Source organism: Lissotriton vulgaris, chromosome 12 (assembly GCF_964263255.1).
Source record: "Lissotriton vulgaris chromosome 12, aLisVul1.2, whole genome shotgun sequence".
Taxonomy (NCBI): Eukaryota; Metazoa; Chordata; class Amphibia; order Caudata; family Salamandridae; genus Lissotriton; species Lissotriton vulgaris.
In genome coordinates this window covers 648470412-648486121 of record NC_141700.1, presented here as the reverse complement: position 1 = coordinate 648486121, position 15710 = coordinate 648470412, and the positions used below count along the sequence as shown (strand labels likewise).

At 41.3% G+C, this 15710-nt stretch overlaps 1 protein-coding gene across 1 annotated transcript in view; it reads left to right on the top strand.

Moving 5' to 3' along the window:
- ZFPM1 (zinc finger protein, FOG family member 1) overlaps positions 1-14641 on the top strand; it is a 309534-nt gene extending 294893 nt beyond the window's left edge. The window contains exons 8-11 of the mRNA XM_086945819.1: positions 818-913; positions 1650-1799; positions 5198-10155; positions 10511-14641. Of these exons, the coding sequence (XP_086801945.1) occupies positions 818-913; positions 1650-1799; positions 5198-7638 (2687 nt within the window). The 3' untranslated portion in view covers positions 7639-10155; positions 10511-14641. The remainder of the gene's footprint in view (positions 1-817; positions 914-1649; positions 1800-5197; positions 10156-10510) is intronic.
- Positions 14642-15710: the final 1069 nt, after the last annotated feature.

Sequence of the window (15710 nt, the reverse complement as noted above, 5' to 3'; positions counted from 1 at the left end):
CCTGTGTTTGGAAACGGAACACGGTTATTTGGTGGGGCACAGTTATTTGTGATAAAAATGTATTATGGACTAACAGGGTACGTGTGTGTGTATACATATATGACAAATGCTCCTCATGCCAACATTTTGCTTAGCTTTCAAGACTCTCAGTTTAGTTCTGCTTGGTACGATCTCTTATTAAATACAATTAGGGCTGAATGTTCTGGTATGTTGTTTAATTGAATTAAGGAAATGTATGCCAACTTATCCCCTCCCCTCCTTTAAACTCTAAAGCAAACTTGCCAAATGTAAACAAATTGCAACTTGAATGAGTTAATGAAACACACCAATGTCACCTGAATCTATGAGTGAAATGTAATATTTGTGCAACCCTACAATATACTGGAGAAGTAAATTGATCATGGACACCTTGGTCAAACCTCCATTTTTATCTAAGAGTCCCAGTTATTATTTAAAATAAAAAAACACATTGTAGGTGCCTCTTTATTAGCAAGGGGTGCTGCATGTGGCAGGAGCTAGAATTAAGGTGTAATTCCTTCAGAGTGTTTTCTCAAATTGCTCCAATTTATAGCGTTAATTTTTCTAAATTTACGCTAACTCAAGTTGTTTTAGGCATTTATTTGATAGTCTTAAAGAGCTAACACATGCAATTTTGTCTTGCAATCAACACCCCTCTCAATTGAGCAGCAATTGCTAAGAATGTGACTAAACATCCACATATTGCCTTTTGTGAAGCTTCACTGCTCAGTTGCATGAGACGGGCATGAATGGGATGCTGTGGACAAGTCATAACTTTCTTTACCTTTTTTTTCACTAGGCGAGCGGCCATTTGTCTGCTCCATCTGCCACTCCGCCTTCACCACAAAGGCAAACTGTGAGCGGCACTTGAAGGTGCACACGGATCATCTGAATGGTGAGTACACACTTATCTCATGAATTGGGAAGGGGGTGTGTCTTTACAGTGTGCCAAAGGAAGAGTCCACATTTTTATAATGTGGAAGTTACCTTTTGTGAGTTAAGGAAAATTACCATTATTTATACTTAAATATATATATATTTGCAATATGTCATATTTATGTACACTTGTTGTTTATATATTTCATATTTATGATTGTAAACTAGCAGCTTCATGTAAAACTTTATAAATAAATAAAATAAAAAAATATATATCTTATTGCATGTATATTCGTAAAATATTTTTAAATCTGGTATATTGATTAAAACAGGCTTTGTTTTCAGTTAAGTTACTAAATTCTGTTCCTAAGAGAAGTGCAAATACATAAGTATATTCCAAATTGGCATACACGTCTAGGGATCAAATTTCACAGAGGATATGTTGGAACAAGTATATTTCACGCAGGTTTTTGTTCATGTCAGAAATCGAGCCTCGAGACTTCCACAGTCATACACAAATATAAATAGCACTTGTGCAATGACATTTTGTGATTCAGTTTATTTAAACGTCTACCTCAAATTGTCAGTGTGCACCTATGTATTCACACGAGGCCGGCGTTCTGGGATAATCCGTGAGATATACTGTGGACCTCCTCACTGTATACTCGCGTGCAATCACATTTTCATTCACCTTCTCTTGTATGCACACAATATTGCCAGCATGTACTCATGTTTTTTTATTATTGTGTTTGTAGGAATTTGCCATGGCTGCGGGTTTACCTCCGCCACCAGAGACATCTTGTACAGTCACCTTGTAACCAATCACATGGTCTGCCAGCCAGGTTCAAAGGGTGAGGTGTATTCACCTGGACCAGGGATCCCTGTGGTCAATCCGTTGACTCAAGGTAATTATAATAATTATGATTGTCCCCTTTGAAAGTCCTTTTTACCATTGTTTTTACTGCAGGTAATGACTGAATAGATCAATATATACTTTATCAAGATTTCTTCTATGGATCGCGAGGCTGTCCCTTACATGTCACACAAATAAGAAGGTTGATTCGCAAAAGCATTTGGTAGTGGGAGTAATATTATAGAAATACATTTTTGTGTACTCATAAATGCCTTTGTGAATAAGCCCCCAAACATCCAACTCCCTATTAGAAAAAATGTAAAGGTGACACAGACATTTCTATTTAGGCTGACTGCACATGAATATTCCTTCATACTCCCATGTTATGCTCATTTTAGATGTTTTAGAGCTGGTGGGGGTCTCTCTATGCTCTACTTTAAGTATTGCATCTTCTGTACTTTTGCTGATAAAATTATGTTAAAAAAAGGATAAAAGGATGCCTTGCATAGTGAGTAAATAAGCCCAAGAATACAGTGTTGTATGTTGTTCTGTATGCCAAACATTTTTCGTAGAAAAATCAGACCTTATATCAAGGGACGCGACAAGAGATAACAGAAAAAATGAGACTGTCATATAGCACGGCAAATTGGGCATTTTGGTGACCGTTGGCCACATCAAAACCACCTACATAAATAAATATCTTGGGATAATTATGAAAAATGCAACAATATCGGATCGTGAGACAGTTTAGGTATTAAGTGAAATTTCTGAGGCATGGTGCAATAATATCATGTGAAGGATTTAGGATAACACAATATCAAACGTTGGAACTCTTTTGGAATAAAGTGAGATTATTATAGCTTGTGGACTTTTTTGAATGAACTGAAGTTAAAACCTGGGAATATCTTGAAATCAAACTAAGATTGGCATACTGTTAGGAAATGTTTTTGGACTTCAGGAGTTTATCATTTACTGGGACAATTTATGGATAAAGCAAAATTATTGTGCCTTGGGATTTATTTGGCATAAACTGACATTATCATTATTTTACTTGGAAATCAAAGTATTTTTGTCATATCTTAAAAATGTTGCTGTTAAAGTATGAGTTTTCTACCTTTGGAACATGTTTTAATAAGACTAGATTCTCAAAACTTTTAAATATTGTAGGAAAAGGCAAGATTATCATACCAGGGGAATATTTGTGAAAGTAGTAATATCATAAATGGAAGTTGTTTTGCATAAATTAATTGATGATACCCAGGCAATATTTTATATGAAGTATTATATCACACCATGGGGGTGGTTTAGAATCAGACAAGTTTGCAGTGAGATTGGCATACCATGATAATTTATTTTGCAGAAGTTGAAGTAATATTCTGGACATGGAAATGTTTTTGAGAAAGTCAGATTTTCATTTTTGGGTTTAATTTTGGAATGCCACAAGATTATCATACCTGGGAATGGTTTGTGATTACAGAGTTTGCTCTTAGATTATTTATGGATGAGGCAAATCTATTATTTTGTGATCAGTCAAAAGTATACCCAAGGAATGTTTTTGAATAAAAGCAAGTCATGCCAAGGTCATACTTTTGTTGGAATATTATGAGATAGAGATTTGCTTTCAAATTTAACTTGTTTCGGCAGCAAATGCCATAAAAGTTTGAACACATGACTATAAAACTTAATAAAATGTATCTATTTCAAAATTATAAAAAAACTGTCTGCCAACAAGTGCCTGAGTTAAAATATATCAATTAATTATTACAGAATTTTCTTTTCACTGATGCATTGAGATTGTCAATATGTGTGGTACATAGTAAACTTGTTTAACTCTTATCCATGTTGCAATCAAAATACTGGGATAAAACCAAGATATAGGTTCAACTGTTTTTTTATGGGGGTTATCAAAACAGAGTACCACTTTCTAATATAGTAGGCACATCTTTGCATCCCCTTACCTATGGTATAGAGAAACATGTGCAATCTCTACAAAAAGTGTGAAATGGCGCAGAGATACAAAGCCTTTGCACAATAGTATTAGTCTAACTGATACATACTTAAATACTACAAATCCGAGTTAAAAACCAACATGTATGTCCAAGCGCCCTATTAGCTTTTCCCCTCTGGCAACCATGTTGACATTTCCATAGTCTTTATACCATCCCATAAGCCAAAGATTGTTATGATTCGCAAAGTCTGGTCATTGACCGGTATCTCATTTTAAACCCATTGTGTAAACAATAAAAAAGATCAAATATTAAATCAGCAGCAGGGTTATAAATTAATTGTATTGGTCCCCAAGTAGAGACTCATGCTGTTAACTTTATATCTGGGTTAGCAAAGCTTTGCGCCTTATAGTCCACTACCTTCCCAAGAATTTGTCAATGGAACATGCATAGGGAGGTCTAGAATCTGATCTTAATATTCTTAAAGCTAATTAGACAGAGATTTAATTATATCATTTGGATTTCTCGTGATTGAGCAATATAATCATTCTTTGAGAGTGTTCTGTGATACAATGCGTTTGTCATTCCCTGGTAATATTTAATATAGGGTGAGGTTTTGAGGCTTCGTGAATGCCTTGGAATACTTGTATTTTATTATGGGAATATTTTGGGTGAAATCAAGCTTATCATAGCCTCGAAGTGTTATTAGGTGATGGTATGGTGACCTGGAAATGTTTTCGATTAATATCTAATACTACCCTGGAAATCTTGTGGGATAAGATGGTCCCTGCTTTGAGATAAAAAAAAAAATATTAAACCCTGGGAATTTTGAAAAAAGTTGAAATGAGTTTTGTGCATGGCTTTGGGAAAACTTAATATGGATGTGTTTATTAGTATAGAGATTGCAGTTTCCCACAAATGGTTGGTGGGGAGGGGAAAGCTAAATTATAATGTACAGTTAATACTTTGAAAAAAGGGAAATTATCACTCATTAGAAATGATATTGAAAAATAACCAATTATTATTTTCCTGTTTGATTTTTGGAAAAGGGTAGTTTATCGTATATTGGGAACATTTTGTTAGAAAGCTCAATATTCAAATCATGGGAGTGTATGAACCATTGGAAACTCCACGGCACCCTACATAAGCTGTCAATAACCCTCCATGCCGACAGTGAATCTCACTGCATATAGTAGGGTTTCCCAGAAGAGTGGTAAGTGTATGGCTCCCAAGAGTATCCAGAAAGCATCATCTTTCCCATTTGGCATCTGTAGGTAGACGCAAAGATGTAAGTAAGCCTGGTTGGGCACGGTCTCCAGTTCTGAGCTAGGGACAAACCCGCTGGCTGTCTAGTTCCCTGTAACTCAAAGCGACATTGACACTGTAATAATTTGGGTCAAGAAATATCAGACTAGGGCTCTGAATGCTTCAATCTGACTATGCTATAAGGATACTTGTGTAATTTGGGGCAATAATATTAACAATGTTTTTATTGTACCTACAGGTTTGACTGCAATAAATTCCTCCTCAACGATCAAGTGCACCTTGTGTGGATTTGTTGCCGATGGACTTGCCAGCCTCCAGCAGCACGCACTAGCTCACATGCAACCGTGTGCCCTGCCAAGCACACGTCAAAGCCCTGGCAGAATCCCAACACCAGCGGTGTCCCCGTCTGGCTCAGATCTAGCCTTCAAGAAACGACAGCAAGATCACATGGCAAATGGGGAGGCAGAGACACCCGTTGACACCCCCTGCTCATCCATTAATGAGACTGTTCTGCAAGTAAGAATTAAGGAAGAGCCAGATGAGAATCACTGTGGTGAGACTATTTCCACGTGTTCTCAATTGGGGCAAGACGCCTCCAGGATGGATGTCAACCCTTCCTCCCAGGACCCATCCCATCCAAGTCGGGAGATGGTCAAGGTCAAGACAGAAGTAGTGAGTCCAAAGCCTGGATCTAGCCCCGTCCCTACCCCAGTCCAAAATGAGATGAGCGTATTACCTGCCGGGGGAACTGTGTTCATGCCACAGTACGTGTTCGGACATGAAGCTACAGTTGTTCCCCAGGCCTCAGAAATCCTGGCTAAGATGTCTGAGTTGGTGCACAGTCGTCTCAAACAGGGCCACGGTGGGGTGCCGGCTTTGTATGCTGGGGCACCAATTCAGAAAGGGGCAACCTGTTTCGAATGTGAAATCACCTTCAACAATATCAATAACTACTATGTGCACAAACGTCTTTACTGCTCTGGCCGACATCTGCCTGATGACAGCCCACCCAGCGTTCGTAAACTGAAAGCCACTACAGCAAAGATCACCACTACGCCTGCACCACTCAGGATCTCTCAAACCACTACAGTTGTGGCTCCTGTGGACTCTAGCACACCAGTGGATGTCAAGGTTGAGGCCAATGCTCCAGCAATAGAAAATAAAGTTTCAGTGGTCAAATCGGAGGATGTCCTAGCGAAGGACACCTCTTCTGAAGGAGACAGCACCAGCAGGTTGAGCGATGACAGTCAGAGCCCCAACAGCTCAGTGGATGACCAGGAAGAAGACCCCACAAGGACAGTGTGTGAAGCTTGCAACATCCGCTTCAGCCGGCATGAAACCTACATGGTGCACAAGCGCTACTACTGTGCTTCACGCCATGATCCACCCTCACGTAGGATTAGCGCAGGACGGACACCATTTATTCCACAAGTAGTGCGAACAAGAAAACGGAGGAAGTTGTATGAAATTCATGCTGCCACTAATCCTGTCCCACTTCCTGTTCTCCAGTTGTCAGAGGTGTCTCCTCCACAGTCTACTCTGGCCCAGGTGGCAAACATGGCTGTTTCTGGCACCATAGACTCTCTAGTGGGCGTCTCACATTCCGATGCTCTTCCTGGAATCCCTGGTTTGATCACAGTGACTAAATCTGCCGCCATCCCGTCTCCGAGCTCCAGTCCAGATACAGATGGTCCAATTGACCTCAGCAAGAAACCCCGTCTTCAATCTGAAGTAATACCCACCACAACTGTGGTGCCTCTGACAGACTATCATGCATGCACGGCTTGCCGCATCAGCTTCAGTAGCTTGCAGAGCTATTTGGAGCACAAGAAATATTATTGCCCAGCAACCGCAATTCAACAGCAGTTGCCAAAAATTCAAGGCCCTAGGCAGGTTGGTGTGAGTAAGCAAGGCCCGGTCAATGCAACAGAGAGCATGGATGTTCGAGGAGAAGATATGAGGAAAGTCAAGGTGGAAAGGCAGTCATCTCACAGTCCAGGCGCAGCGGCTGTTTCTGCTAAATCCCTCAGCCTGACAGCAGCATATGCATGTGTTGCTGACATGGACTCCGTCCCATGCTATGGGGGCTCAGCTAAAGTTGTTCCAAACCCAGCCTCTGTCCAGGCAGCAATTTGTCCCTTCTGCCCACTCAACGCCGCCATCAGGGGAGATCTGATTGAGCATTTTAAGCATGTACATGGGTTGCTAGTTGCCAAGCCAGCACTGGGGCATTCTATACAGGTCAATTTCATGGATGATATGATTGCCACCAGAACACAGGTCAGCAGCACTGCAGAGAACAGCCCTCCGGGACCCGCTGGAAGAGCCGCCACCTCCCCCCAGCAGCTTGCTTCACTCTCCAGAAGCGACATGCCGAATGGCAATGAGATTGCCCCCATGTCGTCATCTGCAGGAAGCCCTCTACAGAACAGTAGCCCTAGACCTCTTCTTCCTGCTTCTCCTACTCTTCCTTTGAACAACTCATCCGTGGCGGAAGCTACCGCCGCACCCATGCACACGGACAAATCTGTACAGACTCCTAAGGGCTTGCTGACCCCGCTGCCGAATGGCAATCATAGGTACTGCCGCCTCTGCAACATCCGGTTCAGCAGCCTGTCCACCTTTATAGCCCACAAGAAGTACTACTGCTCTTCCCATGCTGCCGAACATGTCAAGTGACTGCATCTTTTTGCCAGCCTACACTACAGTGAGAGCTATTCTTTGTGTGAAGGACTGCGCGGGTGCTGCATTGGCCATTCTCAGGACCCAGTACCCGCGTACAGAATAAGCACATAAGTTGCAATGTTGTTGACTTTTCCCCAAAGGGTCTATATGCAACAGGACCAGGTGGCAGCACTCTAGACAGACTGAATATGCGATTTTGTGAAAAAAAAAAAATTACCTGAAAAGGACACTCTGAAGTTTGAGGCATGTCGAATATGCACTTGATGTCGCAAATAGGGCAAAAATTCATTGCTGAACCCCTAAAACTAAGCACAAAAAGGTCACACGTCAACGCGGCATGTTACGGACACTCTTTGGTGTAGAAAGGCCAGCGCTGGCGAAGGATGGGGAAACACTGTTTAATAAATTATTTTTAATCTATATTTATAAAAAGCAAAAAAGCAAGTGAAGGGTTCTCATGTTAATATTTATGTGTAAGAAAGGTCTCCCACCCAAGAGAGTTGGAAGGAAAGGATGGCAGTACTAGGTTTTTGGGAGGCCTTTCTATGCTGGAAATGATTGTTACGGGATGACACAATGCGTGTCTGCCTGCTTCATGTCATGGCTGGGTATTCTCATTCACTGTCAGTTCAGGGATTTCTTTATTCCAGGGTCCAGCGCAGTCTGCTAAAGGTGTAGGCTGCATTACCCTACTGGCTTCACACCATGCATTTCTATGGGGGTGAAACACCTCTGATGGTAACTTTTTGAAAAGTTTAAGATGGAGAGGAGGGTGCAAAGGAGACAGGTAGATGCTGAGAGAGTGCTGAAATCTCTCAAATTGTGCTCATACCAACGGCGAGTGCTTTTTTACTACAGGGATAGTAGCAACTGGTTCGCCTAAAAGAAACTGTGCCAGCGAGCCATGCCAGGCATTGATATGCGCTTGAACTCTGCGATAGTATCTCTCAGCAATTGCAATAGCCACAAATTGGATCATTTTGAATGACACTATTCCTCGCCAACAGCGGGCCACGGCCAAAGTAGAGCAGGACACACCTGGTATTCTTTCAGCTTGCTTTTCCAGGGCACACTGCCAGGTAACTAGGAGCACTGAGAGATGTGGTCTAGCCATTAATGTCGCAAGAAACCGTAGTTCTGTTCCAGCTTTCCCATATGTCTAAACTGTGATCCAGGGCAGTTATTTTAACCTTGCTACGCCAAGAAAGCATTTTGTAGCATGCTGTTCAGTAGTATTAAGTTTTACATAAACTGAACAGCTATGTTTACATTCCTTTGGCAAAGAGTGTATCGTCTTCGCTTGATGTGGAAAGAGTCCGGGGATGGATGGAGGAACCCACGTGCCTTCTGATGCGACCAGGCATGCTTTCTGTGTCGGGTATCTGTGCTCAGACTTTTGCATGGGTCATACGTGTGATTACCTGGAGAATCCACAATCAGTGACTACTTTCTCAGATTATGTGGTTGACCCCAATTGGTGTCATTTGGCAGGCGTTACATTAGGCACCTGATCCTACAGGTATGACATTTGAACCTCAATTCCGTCTGATCTTAATGCTGTTATTTAAGAACCAATCACTGATGCGTTTAGTTGGATGAAAATTAAGAGCCTCTTGCAATAGCGTCTGACCTCTGTGAAAATGTCAGCCATTTTGATTCAATGCTTTTGGCCGTTATTATAGGTCGTCTTGTGCCACATAACTATTCTTTTCGCACTATAAATCCTTTTCTGGATTCACATGCTGTGCATTATTCTGCCATCTAGTGGTTGGGTCCATAATTTGGTACTTTTATAGTAAAGGGAATCTGTTGGAAAGAAAAAGTTCACCATCTTTACCACTTACTTTGATTTTGTTTGTTTATTCCTGTGTAGACCTGTAGACGAGGGGTAGACTGTGCTGCACAGAATCGGGGAGGGGTTTACCTACTGAGTAGCAATCTGCACGTGCCAAGTTCTGGCTGGCATGTGGTCAAGTCTGACCAGCACTGACTGGCCACACAGTCACGCAATCCTCTTTCAGAAATATTCCCATTACCTTGTAGATTACTCTGCCTCTTCTGTTAAGGTCTCCAGAACAGCCTCTCTGTATTCCTTGGTGGTGCCATCAGGAATGCATTTTAGTTGAACCTTTATCAAATGGTGTCTGCTGGATCTCGAGGAAGCATATTGGTTTCGAACATTTGGCTATGTACGACTACAAGTAGAAAGACAGCATTTATTACAGATTTTGTGCAAACTTTGCAACTCATGATTAGGTGTGGAAGCATCAATTAAATTCGACATTGCAAATGCAGGATGCAATTAGAATTGCTGCTGTGCGCAGGCATTTCTCAAGCCATATTATTTCTGCCAAACATTTTGTACAGTAAAGCAGGAGGCTATTCTGTTACAGTTATTTATAGTGGATTTATGTTTCTACTTGTAGGGTAGGAAAGTCAGCCATCTTGTCTAACGTCCAAGTGCCTTTGTTTCTTGTGGGGCACAAATGTTATTACTGCCTACCACAAAGCGTGGAGAAGTGTGGCTCATCGATTAGAGCGGCAGACCCTGAGGCAGAGGTCTGGCCCGGGACCAGGGTTCAATTCCCGACGGGGCAGGGTCTTGGGCTCAATGTCCACGGACTCGATAATTCTCGCCTAGGTGCCTACTCTAATCATGGGTCCCACTCTGCAACTCTGGGCAATAGCTTGCTTAATCTCCACAACGGCCCCGAAAGCGCTAGGATGCCTGGCCTCACCTTGGAGGTGCCCAGTAAGGGGGCATCTCACAGGGAAAGCCAGGAAGGGTTCCACAGCGGTATACAGCGCCAAGATACCTTTCAGGTGATAGTGCGCTTTACAAGTATACACACATTACATTACAAAGCCTGTTTTAGGAGCTTGGTTTCTGAAGGTGGTTAGTCTAGGCTGTAAAGAGCACTTACTCAGAAATAAATTATCAGGTGGGATAAACTGGCCCCCTGCTTAGCTCTTCCATTCTGCCCCACCCTCTTTGAAGAACATAACAGACAGGAGACTTTATTTTGACCATGGGGCAAATCATGACTTATACATTGTCCCACAGCAAGCCCTCGCCTTAAACATCTATGGAACTTCATAATTATTTTATAATTAAAGCGTTTTTAGGCATTTCTTGTTTAGAAACGAGACTGGAAGTAATAACTCAAAATGGCCGCCTCATCTGGCCGTCGGTTACCTGCTGAAAATTAAAATGGTCCCTGATCAGTTCCTTTCAATATGGGGTCCGCTTTGGCATGCTGACACCACCACCCCCCATCTTGTCAAGCAGGCCAGTTGTCTGATGTCAGAGTTGGGCTACCAGGTTTTTGATGTGTTTTGCTTTTGTTGTAGGAAGTGCATAGTGTTCACATAGGTTAACATTTCTCCAGGCCTCGTTGTTGATTCTATTAGAGGCTGGAAACCATGGGAGGCATTTAGGACTGGGAAGAAGTCAGTAGATGCCACTTACATGCGATTGATTCTTCCCTGCCCCTTCCGACTTTTCAGCAACAGCAGCCTGCCCACGCCCAACAGAATCTTTTTGTTTTTGCATGGAAATCTAAAAGGTTATCCAAAGCCCAGTCCCCAAATATACAGCACTTTATCGTTCAATCCATTGGTCCCTTCTGCTTTTAAAACATACTTAATTCATACCTGTGGCAAAAAAACGAATATTAGTATTCTGTTTAGTCGAGGCATTCTCATGAACTTCCCAATCTACTACTGCAATGTTTGTTCACACATACTAGAGTTCCAAGCCGTCTGTTCCCATATATTTGCTTCTTCTGCCACCTAGTGGCAATATATATTGGTACATACAGTCTTCCGCATTATAGCCATTTAAGCATTATTACAAATAAACGTAAAGCACTTTCCCAATTTTTCAACACTGCGTTGTCAAAATGAATGAAACGCAGTGAACATAAACTTCAACTGCTGGTGCATAACCACGGCTGGTGTATTTATGAAAATATTGGACTGGAAAAAAAGCGAACTAAATATGAAATAAAAGGCAGAATCTGGTTTCTCAAGGGAATCCTCCACCTGAAACAAAGTAGAGGCGGGTGAGTCGAGCCAGGGCCTGACTTGGCACATGCCATGCACGAGCCGAGCCATGAACATGTGCGTCGTAAATCGGGCAACAAACAACTTATCGAAAATATCTTAAAGCCTCTTCAAAATTAAAAAAATATATATATATTGCCTTAACCCACAGAAGTGTTTCATATTAGTGCTTCAGATTATTTCACTGCATTGAGAGGCATTTATTAAAAGTGATAGTTTTTGAACATGAGCTTAGAAGCATGCCATCAGTGAACTAAGAGGCCCTTCAGTTGTCATGTGCATCCTGTATGTGTCCTAGATTCTTATTATACATTGTATTGGTTCACCGCTGTGGACGCAAGCCATTTCTCCATTGCTTAGCAGAAGTGTTGCTGGGGCACGCCAGCGGAAGGTACGATGCGGCACCCACTTGACTTTTTTTACTCCTAATTTTAAAATTGTAGTCCAAGGTGGAATTTTGGCAGTCTACTGGTATTTGGTGCTTTTTAATTCTAATGTGCACTTAGCTGGTCTGTGCATCAAGGATTGCCACTTTGCTCAGCATTATAGTGGACACTGTGTTTGCAACCCTTGGCTTTTCAGTTACAAATCATTGCTGTTATGTGTCCTAGCCTAATGATTTCCATAATCACAAACCAAGCCAATACCTGATATGCATTAGGTTGTGATACAAAAACCCAGGGATGCAAACACAGTGGGTAAGTTTGTGGAGTGAGACAACCACCATATGTGCATCTTTTAGATTAATTTGGTTGAGGGGCTCTGTGTGTTGCACACCTCTGATTTAATGCCTTCTTTCCCCAGTACGTCATACTGAAGGTTACCAGAAACCTCCATTACTTATAACGGTATATACATAACTTTGTATATCGGGAAGTTTGTGTACTTTTCTCTTGCTATTGATGGGCGGTGAAGCTCTAAGCCCCCCCCCCCCCTAAAAAAATGCCAGTGGCCAGTACAATTTAGCCATAAAACCTTTTTTCGTAGGAGGATTCATTTGTGCAATCAATGGCCTTCTCAGATCTGCTTATAATGCACCGATTAAGGAATGTGCTAAAATGCCAGTCAAATGATGGTTGGCTCTATACAAAAATAAAAAACACAACATTTTGAAGTAGGGTTTGATTCAATCGTTTTCAGCCAAAATTTTCACCATTATTTCAAAAAAATACTTTGCCCACTTTATTACATTAGCGAAATTAACATAGTCAAAAAAACAAAGTTGCCTCGCTTTTTCTTCATCTCCATTTCCTCAGTAACCTTCACGTGTGCCCGTTACCTTGCCTCCTATCTTTACCCCCAGTGCAGTTTGCAACACTACCTCATTGCAATTACATGAAGTACAAAAAAAGCAAGTGTAAGAGGTTGAGGTAAAAGCATTAGCAATGTGATGCCATCGAAGTAATGGTCATTTATATATCGATGCCTTTGGAGTGGTGAAGCTGAAAGTAGGGGTTAGCAACATAGTAGCATACTCTGATAACACGTTTCAGCCAAGTTGACCGAACAGTGGTCATCTCCAGTGGTGAACAAAGCTTTATATCTGTTTTTCGTGTATCCTACGTAAATTTTGTGTACCATAGAAAAACCCATGATTCTCAAGAGGGAGGCTGCAGCTTGCAAGTTAAGACATTTGCAGTGTTTCTCATTGTACCATTCACATTTTCTTTATCAGTCCGCAAGAATAAATGATCCTGTCAATCTTTTCTTGGGCCTGTCCAGTTTCTGTAAGTCACACAGTGAGCGTTGCTAGCACAGTACACGAGGCACACCTCCAATTTAAGCGTACCTGTACGAAATACTGCTCAAATTAATTTTCTTTTGTATCGCAAATTAATTTTCTAGCAGCAGAGAGCCACACTACCAGTGTAGGCCTAATGAAAATGGCATGGGATGAGCTATGATTAACCCTATTATCAAAACTATGCAAAATTGCTTCTAGATAGTAAAAAGGACTCACAGGCCCAGGTCTTTCACAGAACTCGAGCTCCAAAAGTCCTTTATTAAAAAAATGAATCTTTTTCTTTAGGGAAGTTACAGTAAGTTTGAGGACATTGTGAAGAAGAACCACTATTTGTTTCACATTTTGTATCTATATGTATTATATATTATGACTTCCTGAGCCTCAATGGGCATTTAATTTTTCCAACCATTTTCCAAAAGGTAGGAGAACCTAAAAAAATGGAAAAGTACATTGATGAAAGTTTTGGAGAGTAGTTAAAATAACCACAACTTTTAAAATGATGGTCATGTTTTCAGCTGTCTGTCATGACTAGTAAATGTCATTAACCTAGACAAATGTATTTTCCTCTTTATCCCAGTTCCCGCATCCCCCAAAACTTGGAAGCACTTTGAAACAGAGTAACCACAATTACAAGTATTATATTAACGAAAAGTACATTTCCATTTAATTACCCTTTCTTCAAAATCAATTCTGTTCAATGCACTTCAATTTGAAGTTGGGAATCTCTCCCTTTTTTATATAATCGAAGATGAGGAGGCTACTTTATATAGATGAGCTGTGTGGAATAGATCAAGGTGTGGTTGGATGACACGGGCATATGAATCTCTTTAGCTGAATAGGCAAACACAATGCAAATGGAAAATATGGATTGCAAATTCTTGAATGAACATTTATAGACCTTTATGATGTGGCTATTTTGCAAGGGATGGAGATGTCCTTTAGATACATAACTGCTTTTTATGTTGACCTTTCAGATGAGAGAATGGGGGTGTACTCAGGCTTTGTTTCTCACCCCCATGTCCTCAATCGCTTTTTTATGTACAGGAAATGATGCAAACTGGAAGACGTGAGTTCCACTGACCCATATTATATATAAACTTGTGAACAGCACTGAAAAATATAACACACATACCATGTTGGGAACTTGTGTGTAAAAATGATGTAAATAAATACTTGTGTACAGAAAAACCCGCACGTCTCTTGTTTCTGTTTGTTGTGTTTTGTACAATGTTAGTTTCATTTGAAAAGCTTCATCCTGTAGATTTTGAAAATGCCCGAACGAGGGAATTCATGCTTTTATAGAAGACTGGTGTGATGGCATTGTCAGACACCCAAACCACTGTTTAACTGCCAATATCCACGGTAAACAACCTTTACAACGAAACTTTTACAACGCACTACCATTACGACGCAACTTTTACAACGCAAACCATTACAACGCATTGCGCTGGGGGGCGCTCTAGGATAGGGAATAGGTTTAATGTACTATCCAACACCTTCCCTACTATCCACGGGGACTGGAGTTGGAATAGTAAATTAAACTATTCACTATCCAGCGCCCCAAAGCACTATGCGTTGTAAAGGCATGCGTTGTAAAAACCGCGTTGTAAAGGCATGCGTGGTAAAAGCATGCGTTGTAACGTCATACATCATATTTCTTCATAAATATGTGCATCGTAAGCCTGTGTGGCAAAGTATGGTTAGGGAAGGTATTGGATTTCATGGGGGGTACAGAATACTGTACAATGGCCGGTGTTGCCATAGATACACATGCTCTGGATACTCCTGCCATCTAGTGTTGGGATCAGATGCTGCAAGTTGTTTTTCTTCGAAGAAGTCTTTCGAGTTATGAGGTATACTTTCCATTGCTGGCAATGTGCATGGATATTAACTCAATGTAGATAGTTGTTTTCCCTCCATTGGTTTTACATGTGTATTTGGCAAGGCTCCGTGTTCTGTTACTTATTGTGCTTGCCTTTGCGCCCATTCAGTCATTTTGACTCTGGTAGTACCAGAATGACTTCTACTTAGTGGTAGTGCTTAACTTTGATTTGTTTGCCAGTTAAAGTTCAGTGGACATCAGTCTCCTCTCAACGCTCACCAATGGTGCCTCAGGCCCTCCCTTGGACATTTTGCCTCTAGCTTCAAGAACTTTGATGTCAAGAATGCATGCACAGTGATGGAAAGGAAGCCCTTCCAGCACTGCCCCTAATGTCTCTCCAAATGTCCTTTCACCGACTACCACCTGACTGCAGTC